Here is an 18486-nt window from a genome sequence, read left to right as displayed (position 1 = left end):
AGGAAGCCTGTTAGCAGTCTCCCCTGTGCAATCTCTTCTTCCAAAAAGAGGAAGCCATACAGCAACACTTCCTGATAAAGAACACATCTTCTACAGATGCTAACAGTACTTCTATCTGGACAGCTTTAGGATATGTGTGAGCTATCAGACTTGAGAAACATTTGAAGGTTTATCTCTAAAATTACTAACATTAAAAATGCAGGTGCTGGAGGGATGGCTCAGTGGTTAAGAGCACGGACTTCCAGACGTCCTGAGTTCAAATCCCAGCAACCACATGGTGGCTTACAACTGTCTATAATGGAATCCGATGTCCTCTTTGGGTAGGCAGACAAAATGCTCATATACATAAAATACATGCATTTAAAAGGGAAATCTTAAAGAAAACACATAAATTTTTCTTACTTAGCTCTTTGGTTTTCTTTGCTTCACTTTTTAAGGAGCATGGTACTAGGGAAACACCAAGGAGATCTTCAAGTTGTCTGTTGCCCTCCAAAGCCTGAAAAAAAACTATTTTTGATGACTTAAGTAAATTCTCTACAACTAAGTGATTATTTACAAAGGAAACAATACACTGTCTTCTTCACTTAAAAGATCTTAAATTAGGAAGTTTGCGTTTCCCTGTCAAGTATTACAAAGTCCTATAATGACTATAATACTAATTTTATTTTTTTGTGGGGTTGTGGAGGTGGTAAAGGTTTGAGATAGAATTTCTTTATGTAGAATAGGGTGGCCTCTCACTCCAAAGATCTGCCACCCTCTGCCTTTCGAGTGCTGGGCTTAAGGGAATACATCACCATGCTCAGTTATGAGCAGGTAGGTAAACATGCTGTGCATGGTGGCTCACACCTTTAATTCCAGCACTTGGGAGGTAGAAGCTGGCAGATTTCTGTGTTCAAGGCAAGGCAGATCTACATAGTGAGTTCTGGAACAGCCAGGGCTACACAATGAGACCCTGTCTTTTTTTTTTTCTTAGAAATTTTATGTATTTACATTTCCCCACTCTCCCAAACCCCCTCTCTCCTCCCCCTGCTTCTATGAGGATGCTCCCACTCCCACACCCACTCTAACTTCAATGCTCTGGCATTACACTACATTAGGGAAACGAGCCTTCACAGGACCAAGGGCTTTTCCTCCTATTGATGCTGGACAATGCCATCCTCTGCTACATATGTGGCTAGAGTCAAGGGTCCCTCCATGTGTACTCATTGGTTGGTGGTTTAATCCCTGGTAGCTCTGGTGGGGTCTGGTTGGTTGATATTGTTGTTCTTCCTATGGCGTTGTAAACCCCTTCAGCTCCTTCAGTCTTTTCTCTCACTCCTCCATTGGGGTCCCCTTGCTCAGTCCAATGGTTAGCTGCAACCATCCTCATCTGTATCAGTAGGGTTCTGGCAGAGCCTCTCAGGAGACACCCATATCTGACTCCTGTCAGCAAGCACTTCTTGGCATCATCAATAGTGACTGAGTTTGGTGGCTGCATATTGGAGCAGTCTCTGGATGACCTTTTCTTCAGTCCCTGCTCCATTCACTCTTTGTCCCTGTATTTCCTCCTGTGAGTATTTTGTTCTCCCTTCTTCTTGTGCTTCATATGATCTGTGGATTTTTTCTTAGGTAGACCAATCTTTTGGGCTAATAATACCCACTTATCAGTAAGTGCATACCATGTGTATTCTTTTGTGACTGGGTTACCTCACTCAGGATGATTATTTTCTAGTTCTATCCATTTGCCTGCAAATTTCTTGAAGTCATTGTTTTTTAATAGCTGAGTAGTACTCCATTGTGTAAATGTACCACATTTTCTATATTCATTCATCTGTTGAGGGACATCTGGGCCCTTTACAACTTCTAGCTATTATCAGTAAGGCTGTTATGAACATAGTGGAGCATGTGTCCTTGTTATATGTTGCAGCTTCTTTTGGGTATAAGCCTAGGAGTGGTATAGCTGGGTCCTCAGGTAGTACTATGTCCAATTTTCTGAGGAACCTCCAGACTGATTTCCAGAGTGACTGTACCAGCTCATAATCCTACCAACAATGGAGGAGTGTTCCTCTTTCTCTGCATCCTCGCCAGCATCTGCTGTCACCTGAGTTTTTGATCTTAGCCATTCTGACTGGTGTGAGGTGGAATCTCAGGGTTGTTTTGATTTGCATTTCCCTGATGACTAAAGATGTTGAACATTTTTTTAGGTGCTTCTTAGCCATTCGGTATTCCTCAGTTGAGAATTCTTTGTTTAGCCCTGTACCCCATTTTTAGTAGGGTTATTTGATTCTCTGGAGTCTAACTTCTTGAGTTCTTTATGTATATTGGATATTAGCCCTCTATTGGATATAGGATTAATAATGACCTTTTCCCAATCTGTTGGTTGCCATTTTGTCCTATTGACAGTATCCTTTGTCTTATAGAAGCTTTGCAATTTTATGAGGTCCCATTTGTCAATTCTTGATCTTAGAGCATAAGCCATTGGTGTTCTGTTCAGGAAATTTTCCCTGTGCCAATATGCTCCAGGCTATTTCCCACTTTATGTTCTATTAGTTTCAGTGTATCTGGGAGACTCTGTCTCAACCAACCACCACCACCATCACCACCAACAACAACCAAATCTCTAACATAATCTCATAATCTACAAAATTATTTTAAATGTGAAAAGTCAGCTAAAACTAAAATATTACAGTTAACCATTACATGTAACTAAGGATCTTCCCAAGAGAAATAAATTAAATATATACCCTGCAAACTCTTGACTGAATTCTTAATTTTTTCTTTCTTTTTTCAAAACAGGTAGTGGAAATATGAAAACTATATGTAAGAAAAAGTGCAAACCTGTAGACTACTTAAATTTTTCATTATCTCCATGGTTTTCTCCGATGATCTCTCAATTTTAGATAGCAACATCATGAATCTAGGAATGAAAAATATACAGTTACCAAGAATAAGCATGTGAGTGTGTCAGGGCACAGAGCCGTAATTCTACTCCAAGAGATAGATTCTGTCCTAGCCCTTTCTTTCCATGTTAAAGGGACAGTGTAGGTAAATGCTCCCCTGTTATTTTGCCATTCCTACATAGACACAATATACGTTACCAACCTTCCTCCAAAGACCTGCTCTCTGCCTCTCTCATTCCCACCTCTGAGTGAGTGGGAAGAGATAGATGCCTTTTCCTCTCCATACATGCCTTCTTGAGTTAATATTCCAACGTTCACTTACTATGGTCTTAGACAGTGAAGCTTAAAAATAATGGCTTGCAGAGTTTAGTATGAAGAAAATAAAAAGCAGTCTCTTAAATTTAAACTTTATTTTTTTGTAAGTATAAATTAGTAGTTGTCAACCTGAGGGTTATAACTCCTTTGGGGTGGGGGTGTCACATATTAGATAATTACATTACAATTCATAACAGTAGTAAAATTACAGTTATAGAGTAGCAATGAAAATTTTATGGTGGTAACCACAGCATGAGGAACAGTATTAAAGGGTCACCACATTAGGAAGGTTGAGAACCACCGGTATAAGTCATTCTTTCTTAATATAACAACTTTTTTGGGGAGTAGGAGAGTTTTTGTTTTTGAGAAAGGCTACCAAAATGTAACTTTGGTTGGCTTGGAAATGGCTTTGTAGACCAGGCTGTCATCAAATATGTAGCAATTCCCTTGCCTCTGCTTCTAGAGTGTTGGAATCCTGGGCATAGATCACCATAGCTGTTTAACTTCTGAGGTGTGCACACATCCTAAATGTGTGATTGTAAGTGCTGAGTGATATACTATCAAATAAACAAGCCAAAGATGATTCAATCATTTCCTCATTGTGGCAATTTCAGGTTATTTTCTAATTTTAAATTTCTTCACTCTCTAATAATACATATCAGCAAAGTATAACAGAAATGTAAGTCACACATATACTTTTCTAGCAGCTTCATTAAAATAAAAATAATAGTTATAATTTAAGTACAGACAGATAAGCTACTTTAGTAAAGGGTACTAATTTTTTGTTTCAGGAAGGGAGGAGTGTGTGGGAAGGGTTGAGCCCTGAGATGTGGTACCTTAATGCCTCCAAGGTGCCCAGGAACTGCACACTGTACTCTCCCCAAAGGACCTAACACCTTTCCTAAGTTAAGGAGCACATGAGCAGTTCTGGGTTTAAATGAGCAGTGAAGTTCTGCCGCCAACTGTATATACAGTGGAGAGCAATCAAGAAGCAAACCCAATGCCAACCTCTGGTCTCCAAATGCACACATGCAAACCTGCATTCAAGCACATTGTACATACGACAATATACATTAAAAATTTTTATTTTTTTATTTATTTATTTTATTTTTTTTATACATTAAAAATTTTAAGTTGCTGACAGCTTAGAAAGAACATCTCTAAACAGTTCATCAGTGGGCACTCTTTCCCCTCTATGAACTTGTTGATGGCTATTCTTGGTTGTCAACTACATCTGGATTAACTAAAACTTAAATGGCTGGGCACACCTGTGAGGGATTTTTTTTCTTTTTTTCTTTTTTTTTTTTTTGGTTCTTTTTTTTCGGAGCTGGGGATCGAACCCAGGGCCTTGCGCTTCCTAGGCAAGCGCTCTACCACTGAGCTAAATCCCCAACCCCGGGATTTTTTTTCTTAATTAAATCATCTAACATGGAAGATCCATTTCTAATGAAGTTATCTGAGGTGGGAAGGTCCACCTTTAATCTGACCACACCTTCTGCTGGTAGCCTATACAAGCGACACAGAAGAAGAATGCTTGCCTACTGGCATTAGAGCTTCAGGATTTTGCTGTATGCTGAAAACCAGCTGATACCCAGCCAGCCAGCCAGCCAGCCAGCCAGCCAGCCAGCCAGCCAGCCAGCCAGCCTGTGGACTGAGAAACTATAAGATTCTTGGACTTTCTGTTGGTAGACAGCCATTCTTACACTAGTTGGACCTCAACTTGTAAACCATTCTAATAAATCTAATATTATTTAAATAGTTATATAATTATATTAGATTATATATTAACAATTATACATTAGTTATATAATATGTGCATATATACATATGTTTAAGTCTTAAGATTTTGTTTTAAATAAAAAAGCATGCATGAAACACATGAGAAATGTTTCTGTTTGACTTTGATTTCTATTTATACTTATCATTGTCACCAAGTTAGAGGCTGCTTTACTTTCTGACAGTACACTCTCATCACATTTGCTCATTCACTTTGTGTGTGCACATGCTCAGAAGCCTGAGGACACTGTGGGAGTCAGTTCTCTCCTTCCACCAAGTCGGTTGCAGTGCCTTATCAAGCATGATGGCAAATACCTGCTAAGCCTTATCGCCAGCCCAGAAAGGACAGATTCAAGACAGGCTATTTGAGCTTTAAATGAACTTCATAATAGAAAGTAAAACAGAATTAAGAAAATTAAAATATGAATAAAATGACATAGTCATTGGCTACTGATTATTTTTACAATCTCTCCCTCTACCCTCTTTCCCTTTCCTCTCTCCAAACCACCCCACATACCCCTCCTTGCACTTTTAAATCCATGGCCTCTTTTATCACTGCATCCTAAAAATAACCCGCTGGTCTGTATGTTATTTAAACACATGTTTTCAGGGCTGACTCTTTGGCACTGGACAAGCCACTGATGTGCTCTTCCCTGGAAAGGGTTTTTATTGATGTGAGATACTTCATGAATTTACGTGTCATCCATGTACAGAGCCATGCGAATCTCTGTACCGTTCCAGTTTTAGGATATGCACTGAGGAAGTGAGCTCAGGAAAAATACTTTACTGGAATTCTCTCTCCCTCATCTCCTCTCTCTTCTTTCCTTCCTTCTTTTCCTTTCCTTCTGCAATAGCTTGGTATAGTGGCCCATGTCTGTAATCCCTCTGTAATTCTAAAACTCAGAAAGGCTTAAATGAGTTCTAGGGCTACCTGGGCTACAGTTAAGATCTTTGTCATCTTAAAACCAAACACCATGAAAAGAAATAGACTTGAACCAGGCATGGGAGTATAATGCCATAAATTCCAGCACATAGGAAGAAAGAGAGGCAGGAGGATGGAAGCCAGCCTAGACGTCATAGCAACACTGTCTCCAAAAGAATGTTTGTTACATGGACTGTAAACAACTAACCCACTGCAAGCAAAGTGCATTTCATGCATAGGAATTTACAGCAATCGATGGACACAGTGACTACCAACTTTTCAGCTCAGAATCTTCCTGACGACTATGAACTCTCTTCCTGCTTCTAACTGTCTATTCCATGGAGTAACTGGCCAGGTACAGAGGACAAATCAACCATCCAGAGAACAGTTATGTAAGAACATGGTACTTCAATAATGGAGTGACTGTGAACTGTTAAAAGGATCCTTGGAGGAAATGAAGTTTCAAGTCAGTGAGCTGCTCGGCAGGTAAAGGCGTCTGCTGCCAAGCTTATGACCCACATTTGATCTTGGAAGCCACATGTCAGAAGATGGACTCTCACAAGTTGTCCTCTGACCTCTGTATGCGCGGCCACACACACTTGCACACCCATACGAGTTTAATACAAATTTATGATAAAGAGCTTCAAAACAATCCACCTTATATTATAATCCCCCAACCTTTTAGTTGGTACTTTGACTAATCCAGGGTCACAAAAATCTTTCCTACAATGTTCTCTAAGACATATAATTTTACCTTCCACATTCAGACCTCCAATCCATTGTTTTTTGTCTGCAGTGTGAGGTAAGGATTCAGATCCAATTTCCCTATATTCTCAGCGATGCCTTTGTAGAAAATTACCAGTCATTTAGACTACTGAGAAGAACTAACCCAGCTCAACAAAAACATTCTTTAAAACATCATCCTTCTTTAATTCTAATGCTTAGATTACTGAACACCCTTTAAACAAGTTCTTTCTATCTAGACATTAACTTGGAGGATATATTACAAAACACCTGGTGAAAATGTCATAATAAAACAGCATTCTGTGCTCCGAGAAGGCCCAGTAGGCAAAAGTGTCTGCCTCCAAGCTGGACAACTGGAGTGAGATTCAGTCTCCTCATGGCAGGAGAGCATGGAATCCATCACGTTGTATTCTAACCTTCCCACAAACACTGTGGCATGCTTCCCCTTGCCCTGCCTAAAAGGAATGTAATAAAATTGAAAAGAAAATGGCATTTTATTGGCTATCAGTTTTTGTGAAAACTGACTGGCTTTATGACTTCCATCTCACAGTGATTTTAAACTGACAGCAGTGCTACAGAGATGTCTCAGTAGTTAACAGCACTTGCTCGTGCAGATGATCTGTGTTAGAAGTCTAGCATCCACATGGTGGCACACCATCCACAAATCCAGTCCCAGGGCACCTAAAGCCTTCTTCTATTTTCCTCAGGCACTAGACACACATGTGGCACATACAGGCAAAGAATTCATACACATAAAGTAAAATAAAGAAATCTTAAAGAAATTAAAATGTGTATATGATAGGCTTGACTGTGAATACACAATGATTCCAAAGTACCAAGACCTGATGAATATTCTGGAAACAGGTACCTTCTTTTTTCCATGTCTTTTTTGACTACATGATATTTTGCACAAAAGAAAAAACAATGAGGGAATATTGCTACAATATTTTAAGATCATTTAGAACTAAATCATAAATGTGTTCTATTTAGCGTGAGAGTAAAAAGAATAAAAATCAAGTTTTTATACTGGTTTTCCAAAGTAGGAAAAGAAATCTTTAAAAAAATTAAAAATAGATCTCAGACCAGAATTTAAAAAAATTTAAAGTAGAAAAATATTTAATATGCATTATTTTTAGTATTTCAAATAAGCGCCACTTAAATTCAATAATTTTAACACTAAGTGATGTGGTTTTCAGAAATGTATGAATTAATTGATTAATGGATTTATTGAATTAATGAATTGAATAAACACATACAAATTTCTAAATAAATGACCCGTAATAGAGGTTTTGCGGCTTCCTGGCTACCTGAAAGCAAACTCCCGAGGGATATACTGTAAAAACTTAATGACTTCAGAAGGAGGAAGAGGTGGGAGTAAAGTACAGGAAATGAAGGCAGTCTAAGCCAGGGTGGGGGAGTCATCTGTGGTTTGGGCTTGCTTATATGCCATCACCGTTGTCAACCCTTTCCCATCCCGCTGTGCACTGTTACTTCTCACTGCTTCATTCAGCTGTATCAGAGGTCCACCCGGCTTAGCGCCCGTATACTTTCAAATACACTGGTACGGTGATCTAGGATTGTTACCTGCTGCTTGCTTTTACTGCATGTATCCTCCTACGTAATTTCAGATCTTTGCTACTTACATATGTTGCCTATTGTAATGGTTAAATACTTAACACCTAGTCAAGATTGGTTTCATTAAGGAACTAGGAATCTTAATTAGAAAAAGTTGACAATATTGCTGATGCCAAGAAGTTCATGCAGACAGGAGCCTGATATGGCTGTTTCCTGAGAGGCTCTGCCAGAGCACAACAAATACAGAGGTGAATGCTTGCAGCCAACCATTGAACTGAGAACAGGGTCCCCATTGGAGGAGTTAGAGAAAGGATTGAAGGAGCTGAAGGGGTTTGCAATCCTATAAGAACAACAATACGGGGTTGGGATTTAGCTCAGTGGTAGAGCGTTTACCTGGCGCAAGTCCCTGGGTTCAGTCCCCAGCTCGGAAAAAAAAAAAAAAAAAAAAAAAAAAAGAACAATACCAACCAACCAGAGCTCCCAGGGACTAAACCACCATCCAAAGAGTACACATGGACAGATCCATGGCTCCATACCCATGGCCAGAGGATGTCCTTGTTGGGCATCAATGGGAGGAGAAGCCCTTGTCCTGCCAAGGCTGGACTGCCCCCCTACCCCAGTGTAAGGGAATGTCAGGGTGGGGAGGTTGGAAGGGGTGGGTGGATGGGTGGGGGAGCACCCTCATAGAAGACGGGAGAGGGGGGGAGAGGGGGATGAGATAGGGGGATTATGGACAGGAAACTAGGAAAGGGGATAACTTTTGAAATGTAAATAAAAAAAATCCAATTAAAAAAAGTACAGGGCTGGAGAGACAGCTCAGTGGCTAAGAGCACTTGCTGTTCTTGCAGAGGACTAAGGTTAAGTCTCCAGCACCCACATGGCTGCTTACATCCAAAACCTCAGATCCAGGGCATCTGGAGGCCCCTTCTTACTTCTACTCTCAAAGTGAACTTCTATACATGAAGACAAAACACTTATATACATAAAATAAAAATAAACAAATCTTTAAAGATTTTCCTTAAACAAAAAAGTGAAGACAAAATGAGCAAAACCACTTTGCCGGGTTAGTAGCATGGCTCAGTGGATAAAGGTGCCGACCCACAGTCTGATGGCCTCAATCCCTGTTCAGTCCCTAAGCCCTCCTGATGGAAGGAGGGAACTGAGTCCTGGAGGGGATCCCTGACCTTTAAATGCACACTGACAAGTGCTTTCTCCTAAGGCAGTCACACACACACACAGACACACACAGGCACACACACATACACACACACAAACATACACACAGAGACACAGACACACAGACACAGACACACAGACACAGACACACAGACACAGATACACATAGATACACAGACACACACACACACACACACACACACACACACACTGAATAGATAAATGTAATAAAGAATTTTAAAGAGTGGTGCTTTGCAAATATAGTATTTGACCATATTTGGTGGCGGGGGATTTTGTGGCTAGGGAAAGAAGTCCTACAGTAAGTAATAAGATGCTGTAGGAGACCTAAGGAAGACTCCCAGAGGACTTACCTTTACTACAGTGTGTTATGTAGCACTCAATACCTAATGCCAGCCACTTACATTATGAGATAAAGGACATCTGATTTGGGGTTTTAAACTGCAGACTTTAACACTATTAAATAGAAAATGAATCTAAGTACCATATAAATGATTCTGAAATGACACCCACATACTTTTCTTACCAATGGTTTTAAGAAAAGAAAATCATATAAAACAAATAAATGTATAGAATAACTCAGATAGAATAACTCAGCCCACTTATAAACTATTAATTTACAAAGACAAATGACTTTTCTTAAGTTGTCACTTGAGGGCTGGAGAGATGGCTTAGTGGTTAAGGGCCCTGACTCCTCTTCCAGAGGTCCTGAGTTCAATTCCCAGCAACCACATGGTGGCTCACAACCATCTGTCATGGGATCTGATGCCCTCTTCTGATGTGTCTGAAGACAGTGACAGTGTACTCATATAAATAAAAAAAAAGTTGTCAATTGAAAAAATGTGAAACTTTTCCTCAACAGTATTTGAAACCAAGCTCACCCATCACTGCCTTTCACTGTGGAGTCCTGTCTTGCAGGTGAGCTCAAGACACTCCATTTTCTTGTTCCTGTATGGGAAAAGAACACAAAGTTAAGGAGACCATTTGCCAAATTTTAATCGACTGACTTGTCAAATTTTAGCTTCCTGTAATTCCAGCACTTGAAAGACAGAGTGGGAGGGATTGAGGCTAGACTGGCATGCATGGCCTGACACAGCATAGAAAAACAAACCAAGAACAAAAAGATGAACTAGATTGCTAAATGGTGAATCAGAAGTAAGGGGGGAACAAAGGGAGGTAGGAAAGGAAAAAGCATCCAATTTTGTTTTTCTGTTACCTTTACTTAAGAAATCTTGACCAAAAATTAATTTCCTGAATCTGTACTATGCTATCTATATGCAATAAAGCTCCAAAATCAAATATTAAGATTGCTTCCTTAATTTGTAATCCATTTCCATGTTAGCCCCAGAAGCCAGTGACAGCCTAGATTATTTTAGAACTTTTATTTAGGTGTTCAATGCCTTTCTAAATATTTTTATTACTGCCAAATAGTATGTGGATCAATATGAGTCTTAGTTTTCTTAGGTCTTCAAGTACTTTTCAGCTGCTGAATACAACTTTATAGACATCTTTCAAAATAATATTTTTAGTTAATAGTTTTCTTTTCATTATAGTCTTCTTAAAAAGTAGCCACAATATTATGCCTGGCTTGGAGGCACACACCTTTAATCCTAGCACTTGGTAAGCAAGAGGCGGCAGATCACTGAGGTCAAGGCCAAACTGGTCTACAGAGTAAGTTCCAGGAGAGCAGGGCTACACAGCAAGACCATGTCTTGAAAAACCAAACCAAAGGGACAAACCAAACAACAGCAACAACCCCACCCCAATACATAACAGGCTGAGGAGTCACATCATTACATCTGCATTTTTCTCTCTAGGTTACATACACATGTTTTAACATTTGTATTCTTGATTCTTTTTAATAACAGCTTTACAAAACACTGATTATAAGTGTGTCGTCACTGAATCTGGACTACATTCAGAATTGTATTTGAAATTTCTGGGAGGGATCCAGGGAAACTTTTCCTTAACTAATGAAAATAGCTTTCAGTTAGATAAGGCTTGGAAGCACAATCAATGATGATAAGGACAATGTTTAGCATACAGCACTTACCAGGGCAGCCACTGTTTTAAACAAGTTGCATGAAATAACCTGAGCTGGGATGGTGGTGCATGTTCATGATCCCAGTACTCCTGAGACAGAGGCAGAAGGACCAAAAACTCAGAGTCAGCAAGGGCACTGCAAGACTAAGTGTGGAAAGAAGACAAGAGCTGCTAAAACATGGGAAGAAAACTGGGTAGGTACTTGATGAATGGCTTTTAAAATTCCAATAAGGGTTTGCAGGGTTGAGAAGATGACTCAGTGGGTAAAGTGCTTGTCACACAACCCTGACAATCTGAGTTCAGTCCCAGGAATACATGCAAAAGGTCAGTGTGGGGTGCACATTTATAACCCAGTGTCCCTACCAAAGATGGGAGGCAGAGACAGGAGAATAGCTCTGGAGCTCACGTGCCAGCCAGCTTAGAGAACACAGCCCGCTGCAGAAACAAGTGACATAAGACGGAAGGCAAGGGTTATGTGCAGAAGTTGCCCTCTGACCTCCACCTTCCATCTGTGAGACTTGAACATGCAAAATCTAAGTAAATAGGTTTGGGGTTTAATATAAAGTATATTAAGAAGCAAGTAGAAATAAAACATCTTCTAAATGTTATTAAAATTTCCCATTAGACTTTGAACAATATTTTAAAAGGGGAAAACATAAAGGAGGTCATGATCTCATCTGAATTTTTAATTACTCGTAAGTTACATTTTCTAATTTGGAACATATAATATCTGATAACAATTTAGACTTTATGACTTCTAAACCATGCAGAAGATTTATTAGGATTGGAATATGATTACAAATAATGTGGTTTTATTCAGGACCTTAACAAATTTCTATATGTGATGTGATGTGTGTATGTCTGTATATATGCATATACAACTATCAGAGTAAATTAAATACATATGTCACTTTAATTAATAACTAGAATGAATCAGTAGTCAGCACATAAGTCAAGAACTAGATACTGCCTGCACCTCAGAAACCCTTGCCGTTTGACTTTTTAGAAAAGAGCGTACTTAGTACCGATAATGTGATAATTACCCATATAAATGTCAAGGGAAATCATGTGACCAATCTTTTTATGGGCAAAAGGAATGTTCCCTAAAGTCCATATTTAATTTCAATATGGAAATTGAGTATGTATCTTCTTAAAATCTATTGAGATTTTCATAGAGATATGCAATCTCTAAGCTATTATTTTTTTAATTAATGTACATGCTATACATATAGTTTTTATAAACTACAGAACCTGAGAGAAATGTATAGACTTTCATAAATTTTGTGAAAACAAACATAATATTAATGTAGCTTTAGAGTAAAAGCATTTGGCTAAATTAAAATCAGAGACTAAAAAACTTAATATCATCAATAATGTATTTCATTAAACAAATTAGGTAAAATGAGACCAATTTCTATATAGATTCTATCATATGCTTAATATCTAATAAATGTTAAACAATAAAATATGAATTAGGTTAGTCATAGTGTATCTAAAGTACATTTTACTAAATTTGAGCCTATTTAAAATTTTATATTATAGAGAATGGCATGTCACTGATTGATGACTTCTTACAATATAAAAAAGTTAAGCATATGAAATTGAGACATGTGCCTTTAAATATAGATCTTATAATAAACTATTAGAGAGCAACAAAACCATATGTCAGAATTAAATGAACAATATTGTTTTATATAAAAATTTTGTTATATAGGTAGATTATCCTACCTATATGGAAAATTTTTGTAGTTTTTTTAAACAAATGCATTTAAAATAAGAAGGGCATGAGACACAATAAAAATAAACTATATAAACTATATACGAAATGTGGGTAAAGCTAAATGGACAGTATGGATAAAAATAACATTGAGAAGTAGCCCTCTTAAACTGCAGTGTGGCAGTATCTGAGTTATATGCCCTTTAATTTATGCACATGATGGATAGCTTGTTAAGGGCATATCTGTAACCATTATAATTGATAGTAGCTGAAGGCAGTCAGGCCATAATTTCTATTTAATGGATGGGATAGTAAGGGAACAGCAGCGGCATTTTAAAATAAGTGCCTACGAAGTTTACATTTATGTCCAAAGTAACATTTACATTCTAGCCTTTTCTATGTTAAATTCCTTAGAAGAGAGAAAATCCAGCTGCAACAGGAGCTATATATTACTAAATCAAAATCTTGATTTAACCAATAACTAGAAAAATCTTACCATAAGTGGAAAAGAATGTTCAACTAACCATTTGATGGTCCGTCTCTGTGCTCTTGTTCTTTGGGGGTTGTGGGAGAGGAAAATGGGCTCAACTGATAAGTTCCAGTAGTTGGAGAAAAAGCTGTAATACTTTTCTTCTTCATGATTTTTGAAGGACCAAATGACTAGAAATAAATAATAATTTGGGAGAGAAGTACTTACATTTAGTTATACATCTTTGAAAATACCTTAAGTAGCTCACAAAAACTCAAATTAATACCATTTTCTTGTTCTTTTAGATTGTGAATGTATTTATCACCTTCAAAGTGACCAGTATTCCTCTCAAATGAGGTAGCTACTTCAAATCTCTACGATAATCTCAATTTGATACATTGACATTAAGATTAATAATGCTACCTCAACGTGAAACATTGCTAACTTCTGATATGTCCCAACAGTTTTATAGATGAGGAGTCCAGCCAGCACATTCTCACTGCTGCAGTATGTAATGTAACGCTTAATTAGGGAGACAGACCAGAAGGAAAACTCTCAAAGGAAAACTCTCAGAGGCGCTTACTACTAAGACCGAGAAGGAAATTCTAAGCAAGCTCATTGCTCTCCTCACTCAATCTTTTGTCAGTATTCTGCTTAAGAATAATTAAGTCTCGGGTTCTGCCTGCGCCCAGAGCTGACCCTGTGCCACAGCTCTCTACATCCAGATTCCACTGAGAGAGAGCTGGATTCTCAGAAGTGTTGACACTCTTGAGAGCACAGGTGAGACCACCACTTCAGCTGACACTCCTGGCCCAAGAGGAACCCGCCTGGAACCCTCAGGACACAGAAAATGAGGAGCAGATTAGGACAGGACCCTTCCGCCTGCATCCTGAGCTGACCCTCTACCACAGCTCTCTGTACCCAGTTCTTGCAGGGAGACAGCTAATCTCCCAGTAATGTTGACACACAGGTTTACAGGAGGGTCAAGCCAGCAAGACCAGCTAACATCAGAGATAAGCAGTTGGCAAGAGGCAAGGGCAAGAACCTTAGCAACAGAAACCAAGGCCACTTGGCATCTTCAGAACCCAGTTCTCCTACCACAGCAAGCTCTGGATACCCCAACACACTGGAAGAGCAAGATTCTGATTTAAAATGCAACTAATGATGATGTCACAGCACTTTAAGAAGGATATAAATAACTCCCTTAAAGAAATACCAGACAACACAGGTAAACAGGTAGAAGCCCTTAAAGAGGAAAGACAAAAATCCCATAAAGAATTACAGGAAAACATAACCAAACAGGAGAAGGAATTGAACAAAACCATTCAGGATCTAAAAATGGAAATGGAAACAATAAAGAAATCACAAAGGGAGACAACACTGAAGATAGAAAACCTAGGAAAGAGATCAGGAGTCATACATGCAAGCATCACCACCAGAATACAAGAGATAGAAGAGAGAATCTCAGGGGCAGAAGATACCATAGAGCACATTGACATACCTGCCAAAGATAATGTAAACTGCAAAAAAGCTCCTAACCCAAAACATGCAGGAAATCCAGGACACAATGAGAAGATCAAACCTAAGGATAATAGATGTAGAAGAGAGCGAAGATTCCCAAGTTAAAGGGTCAATAATATCTTCAACAAAATTATAGAAGAAAAATTTCCTAACCTAAAGAAAAAGATGCTCATAAACATACAAGAAGCCTACAGAACTCCAAATAGATTGGACCAGAAAAGAAATTCCTCCTGTCACATAATAGTTAAAATACCAAATGCACAAAGCAAAGAAAGGATATTAAAAGCAGTAAGGGAAAAAGATCAAGTAACATAAAGGCAGACCTATCAGAATTACACCAGACTTCTCACAAGAGACTATGGAAGCCAGAAGATCCTGGACAGATGTCATAGATGGAAGGAAATAATCAAACTCAGAGCTGAAATCAACCAAGTGGAAACAAAAAGAACTATACAAAGAATCAATAAAACCAAGAGCTGGTTCTTTGAGAAAAATCAACAACTTATATAAACTTTTAGCCAGACTAACCAGAGGGCACAGAAACAGTATCTAAATTAACAAAATCAGAAATGAAAATGGAGACTTAACAACAGAAACTGAGGAAATTAAAAAAAATCATCAGATCCTATTATAAAAGCCTATAGTCAATAAAACTGGAAAATCTGGATGAAATGGACAGTTTTCTAGACAGATACCAAGTACCAGAGTTAAACCAGGATCAGATAAACCATCTAAATTGTCCCATAACTCCTAAAGAAATAGAAGCAGTCATTAAAAGTCTCCCAACAAAAAAAGTCCAGGTCCAGATGGGTTCAGTGCAGCATTCTATCAGACCTTCATAGAAGACCTCATACCAATACTATCCAAACTATTCCACAAAATAGAAACGAAGGAACACTACCCAATTCCTCCATGAACCCACAATTATACCTAAACCACACAAAGATCGAACCAAAGAAAGAAAACCAGACCAATTTCCCTTATCAATATTGATGCAAAATTACTCAATAAAATTCTCACAAACCAAATCCAAGAACACATCAAAATTATCATCCATCATAATCGAGTAGGCTTCATCCCAGGAATGAAAGGAAATCCATTAAGGAAATGCACTATATAAACAAACTTAAAGGAAAAAGGAAAAAAAAAAAAAACACATGATCATCTCATTAGATGCTGAGAAAGCATTTGACAAAATTCAATTATCCCTTCATGATAAAAGTCTTGGAAAGATGAGGAATTCAAGGCCCATACCTAACCATAGTAAAAGTAATATACAGCAAACTAGTAGCCAACATCAAACTAAATGGAGAGAAACTTGAAGCAATCCCACTAAAATCAGGGACTAGACAAGGCTTCCCACTCTCTCCCTACCTATTGAATATAGTACTTGAAGTCCTAGCCAGACCAATCAGAAAACAAAAGGAGGTCAAAGGGATACAAATTGGAAAGGAAGAACTCAAAATATCACTATTTGCAGATGATAGGATAGTATATTTAAGTGACCCCAAAAGTTCCATCAGAGAACTCCTACAGCTGATTAAAAAACTTCAGCAAAATGGCTGGATATAAAATTAACTCAAACAAATCAGTAGCCTTCCTCTACTCAAAGGATAAACAGGCTGAGAAAGAAATTAGGGAAATATCACCCTTCCCAATAGTCCCAAATAATATAAAATACCTTGGTATGACTCTAACCAAGCAAGTGAAAGATCTGTATGACCAGAACTTCAAGTCTCTGAAGGAAGAAACTGAAGAAGATCTCAGAAGATGGAAAGATCTCCCATGCTCATGGATTGGCAATATTAATATAGTAAAAATGGCCATCTTGCCAAAAGTAATCTACAGATTCAATGCGATCCCCATCAAAATTCCAACTCAATACTTCATAGAGTTAGAAAGAGCAACTTGCAAATTCATTTGGAATAACAAAAAACCCAGGATAGGGAAAACTATCTTCAACACTAAAAGAACTTTTGGGGGGGAATCACCATTCCTGACCTCATGCTGTATTACAGAGCAATAGTGATAAAAACTGTATGGTATTGGTACAGAGACAGGCAGTAATCAATGGAATAGAATTGAAGACTCAGAAATAAACCCACACATCCATGGCCACTTGATCTTTGACAAAGGAGCTAAAACCGTCCAGTGGAAAAGACAGTACTTTCAACAAATGATGCTGGTTCAACTGGAGGTCAGCATGTAGAAGAATGCAAATTGGCCCATTTTTATCACCCTGTACAAAGCTTGAGTCCATGTGGATCTAGGACCTCCACACAAAACCAGAACACTCAAACTAACAGAAGAAAAAGTGGGGAAGAGACTCAAACACATGGGCACTGGGGAAAATTTCCTGGACAGAACACCAATGGCTTATGCTCTAAGATCAAAGCTCATAAAACTGCAAAGCTTCTGTAAGGCCAAAGATACTGTCATTAGGACAAAACAGCAACTAACAGATTGGAAAAAGATCTTTACCAATCTTACATCTGATAGAGGGCTAATATCTAATATATGCAAAGAAATGAAAAAGTTAGACTCCAGAGAATCATATACCCCTATTAAAAAAGGGGTACAAAGCTAAACAAAGAATTCTCAACTGAGGAATATGGAATGGCTGAGAAGCACCTAAAGAAATGTTCAACATCTTTAGTCATAAGGGAAATGCAAATCAAAACAACCCTGAGATTTCACCTCACACCAGTGAGAATGGCTAAGATCAGGTGACAGCAGATGCTGGTGAGGATGTGGAGACAAAGGAACACTCCTCCATTGTTGGTGAGATTGCAAGCTGGTAATGACTCTAGAAATCAGTCTGGTGGTTCCTCTGAAAATTGGACATAGTACTACCTGAGGACCCAGCTATACCACTCCTGTGCATATACCCAAAAGATGCTCCAACATATAACAAGGACACATGCTCCACTATGTTCATAGAAGCCTTATTTATAATAGCCAGAAGCTGCAAAGAACCCAGATGTCCCTCAACAGAAGAATGGATACAGAAAATGTGGTACATTTATACAACAGAGTATTACTCAGCTATTAAAAACAATGACTTCATAAAATTCATAGGCAAATGGATGGAACTAGAATATATCCTGAGCGAGGTAACACAATCACAAAAATATAAACATGGTATGCACTCATTGATAAGTGAATATTAGCCCAAAAGCTCGGATAGGGGGTTTATGGCCGGGAAACTGGGAAGGGGGATAACATTTTAAATATAAATTTAAAAAAATTCCAATAAAAAAAGAGTAAGTCAGTGTGCAAACAACTGAGCCCACCACTTACATCCTCTTAAGCATTTGGCTTGAACTACACA

General features: G+C 38.4%; 1 protein-coding gene and 1 pseudogene across 3 annotated transcripts in view; both read right to left on the bottom strand.

Annotated features, from left to right (window-relative positions):
- Nucleotides 1–18486, bottom strand: part of Itgb3bp (integrin subunit beta 3 binding protein) — a 58835-nt gene that overhangs the window by 13974 nt on the left and 26375 nt on the right. For 2 of the 3 annotated variants that reach the window (XM_032901779.1, XM_032901780.1), the window contains 4 exons: nucleotides 13690–13825; nucleotides 10287–10353; nucleotides 2818–2896; nucleotides 403–496 (listed from right to left, as the gene is read on the bottom strand). In XM_032901779.1, the coding sequence (XP_032757670.1) occupies nucleotides 403–496; nucleotides 2818–2896; nucleotides 10287–10353; nucleotides 13690–13825 (376 nt within the window). The remainder of the gene's footprint in view (nucleotides 1–402; nucleotides 497–2817; nucleotides 2897–10286; nucleotides 10354–13689; nucleotides 13826–18486) is intronic. The other variant, XM_032901778.1, reaches the window with a different exon arrangement.
- LOC116890394 lies at nucleotides 5639–5737 on the bottom strand (annotated as a pseudogene).

Source organism: Rattus rattus, chromosome 1 (genome assembly GCF_011064425.1).
Source record: "Rattus rattus isolate New Zealand chromosome 1, Rrattus_CSIRO_v1, whole genome shotgun sequence".
Lineage (NCBI taxonomy): Eukaryota > Metazoa > Chordata > Mammalia > Rodentia > Muridae > Rattus > Rattus rattus.
Note: the sequence above shows the minus strand (reverse complement) of the source record. Positions and strands in the feature narration are given on the sequence as shown.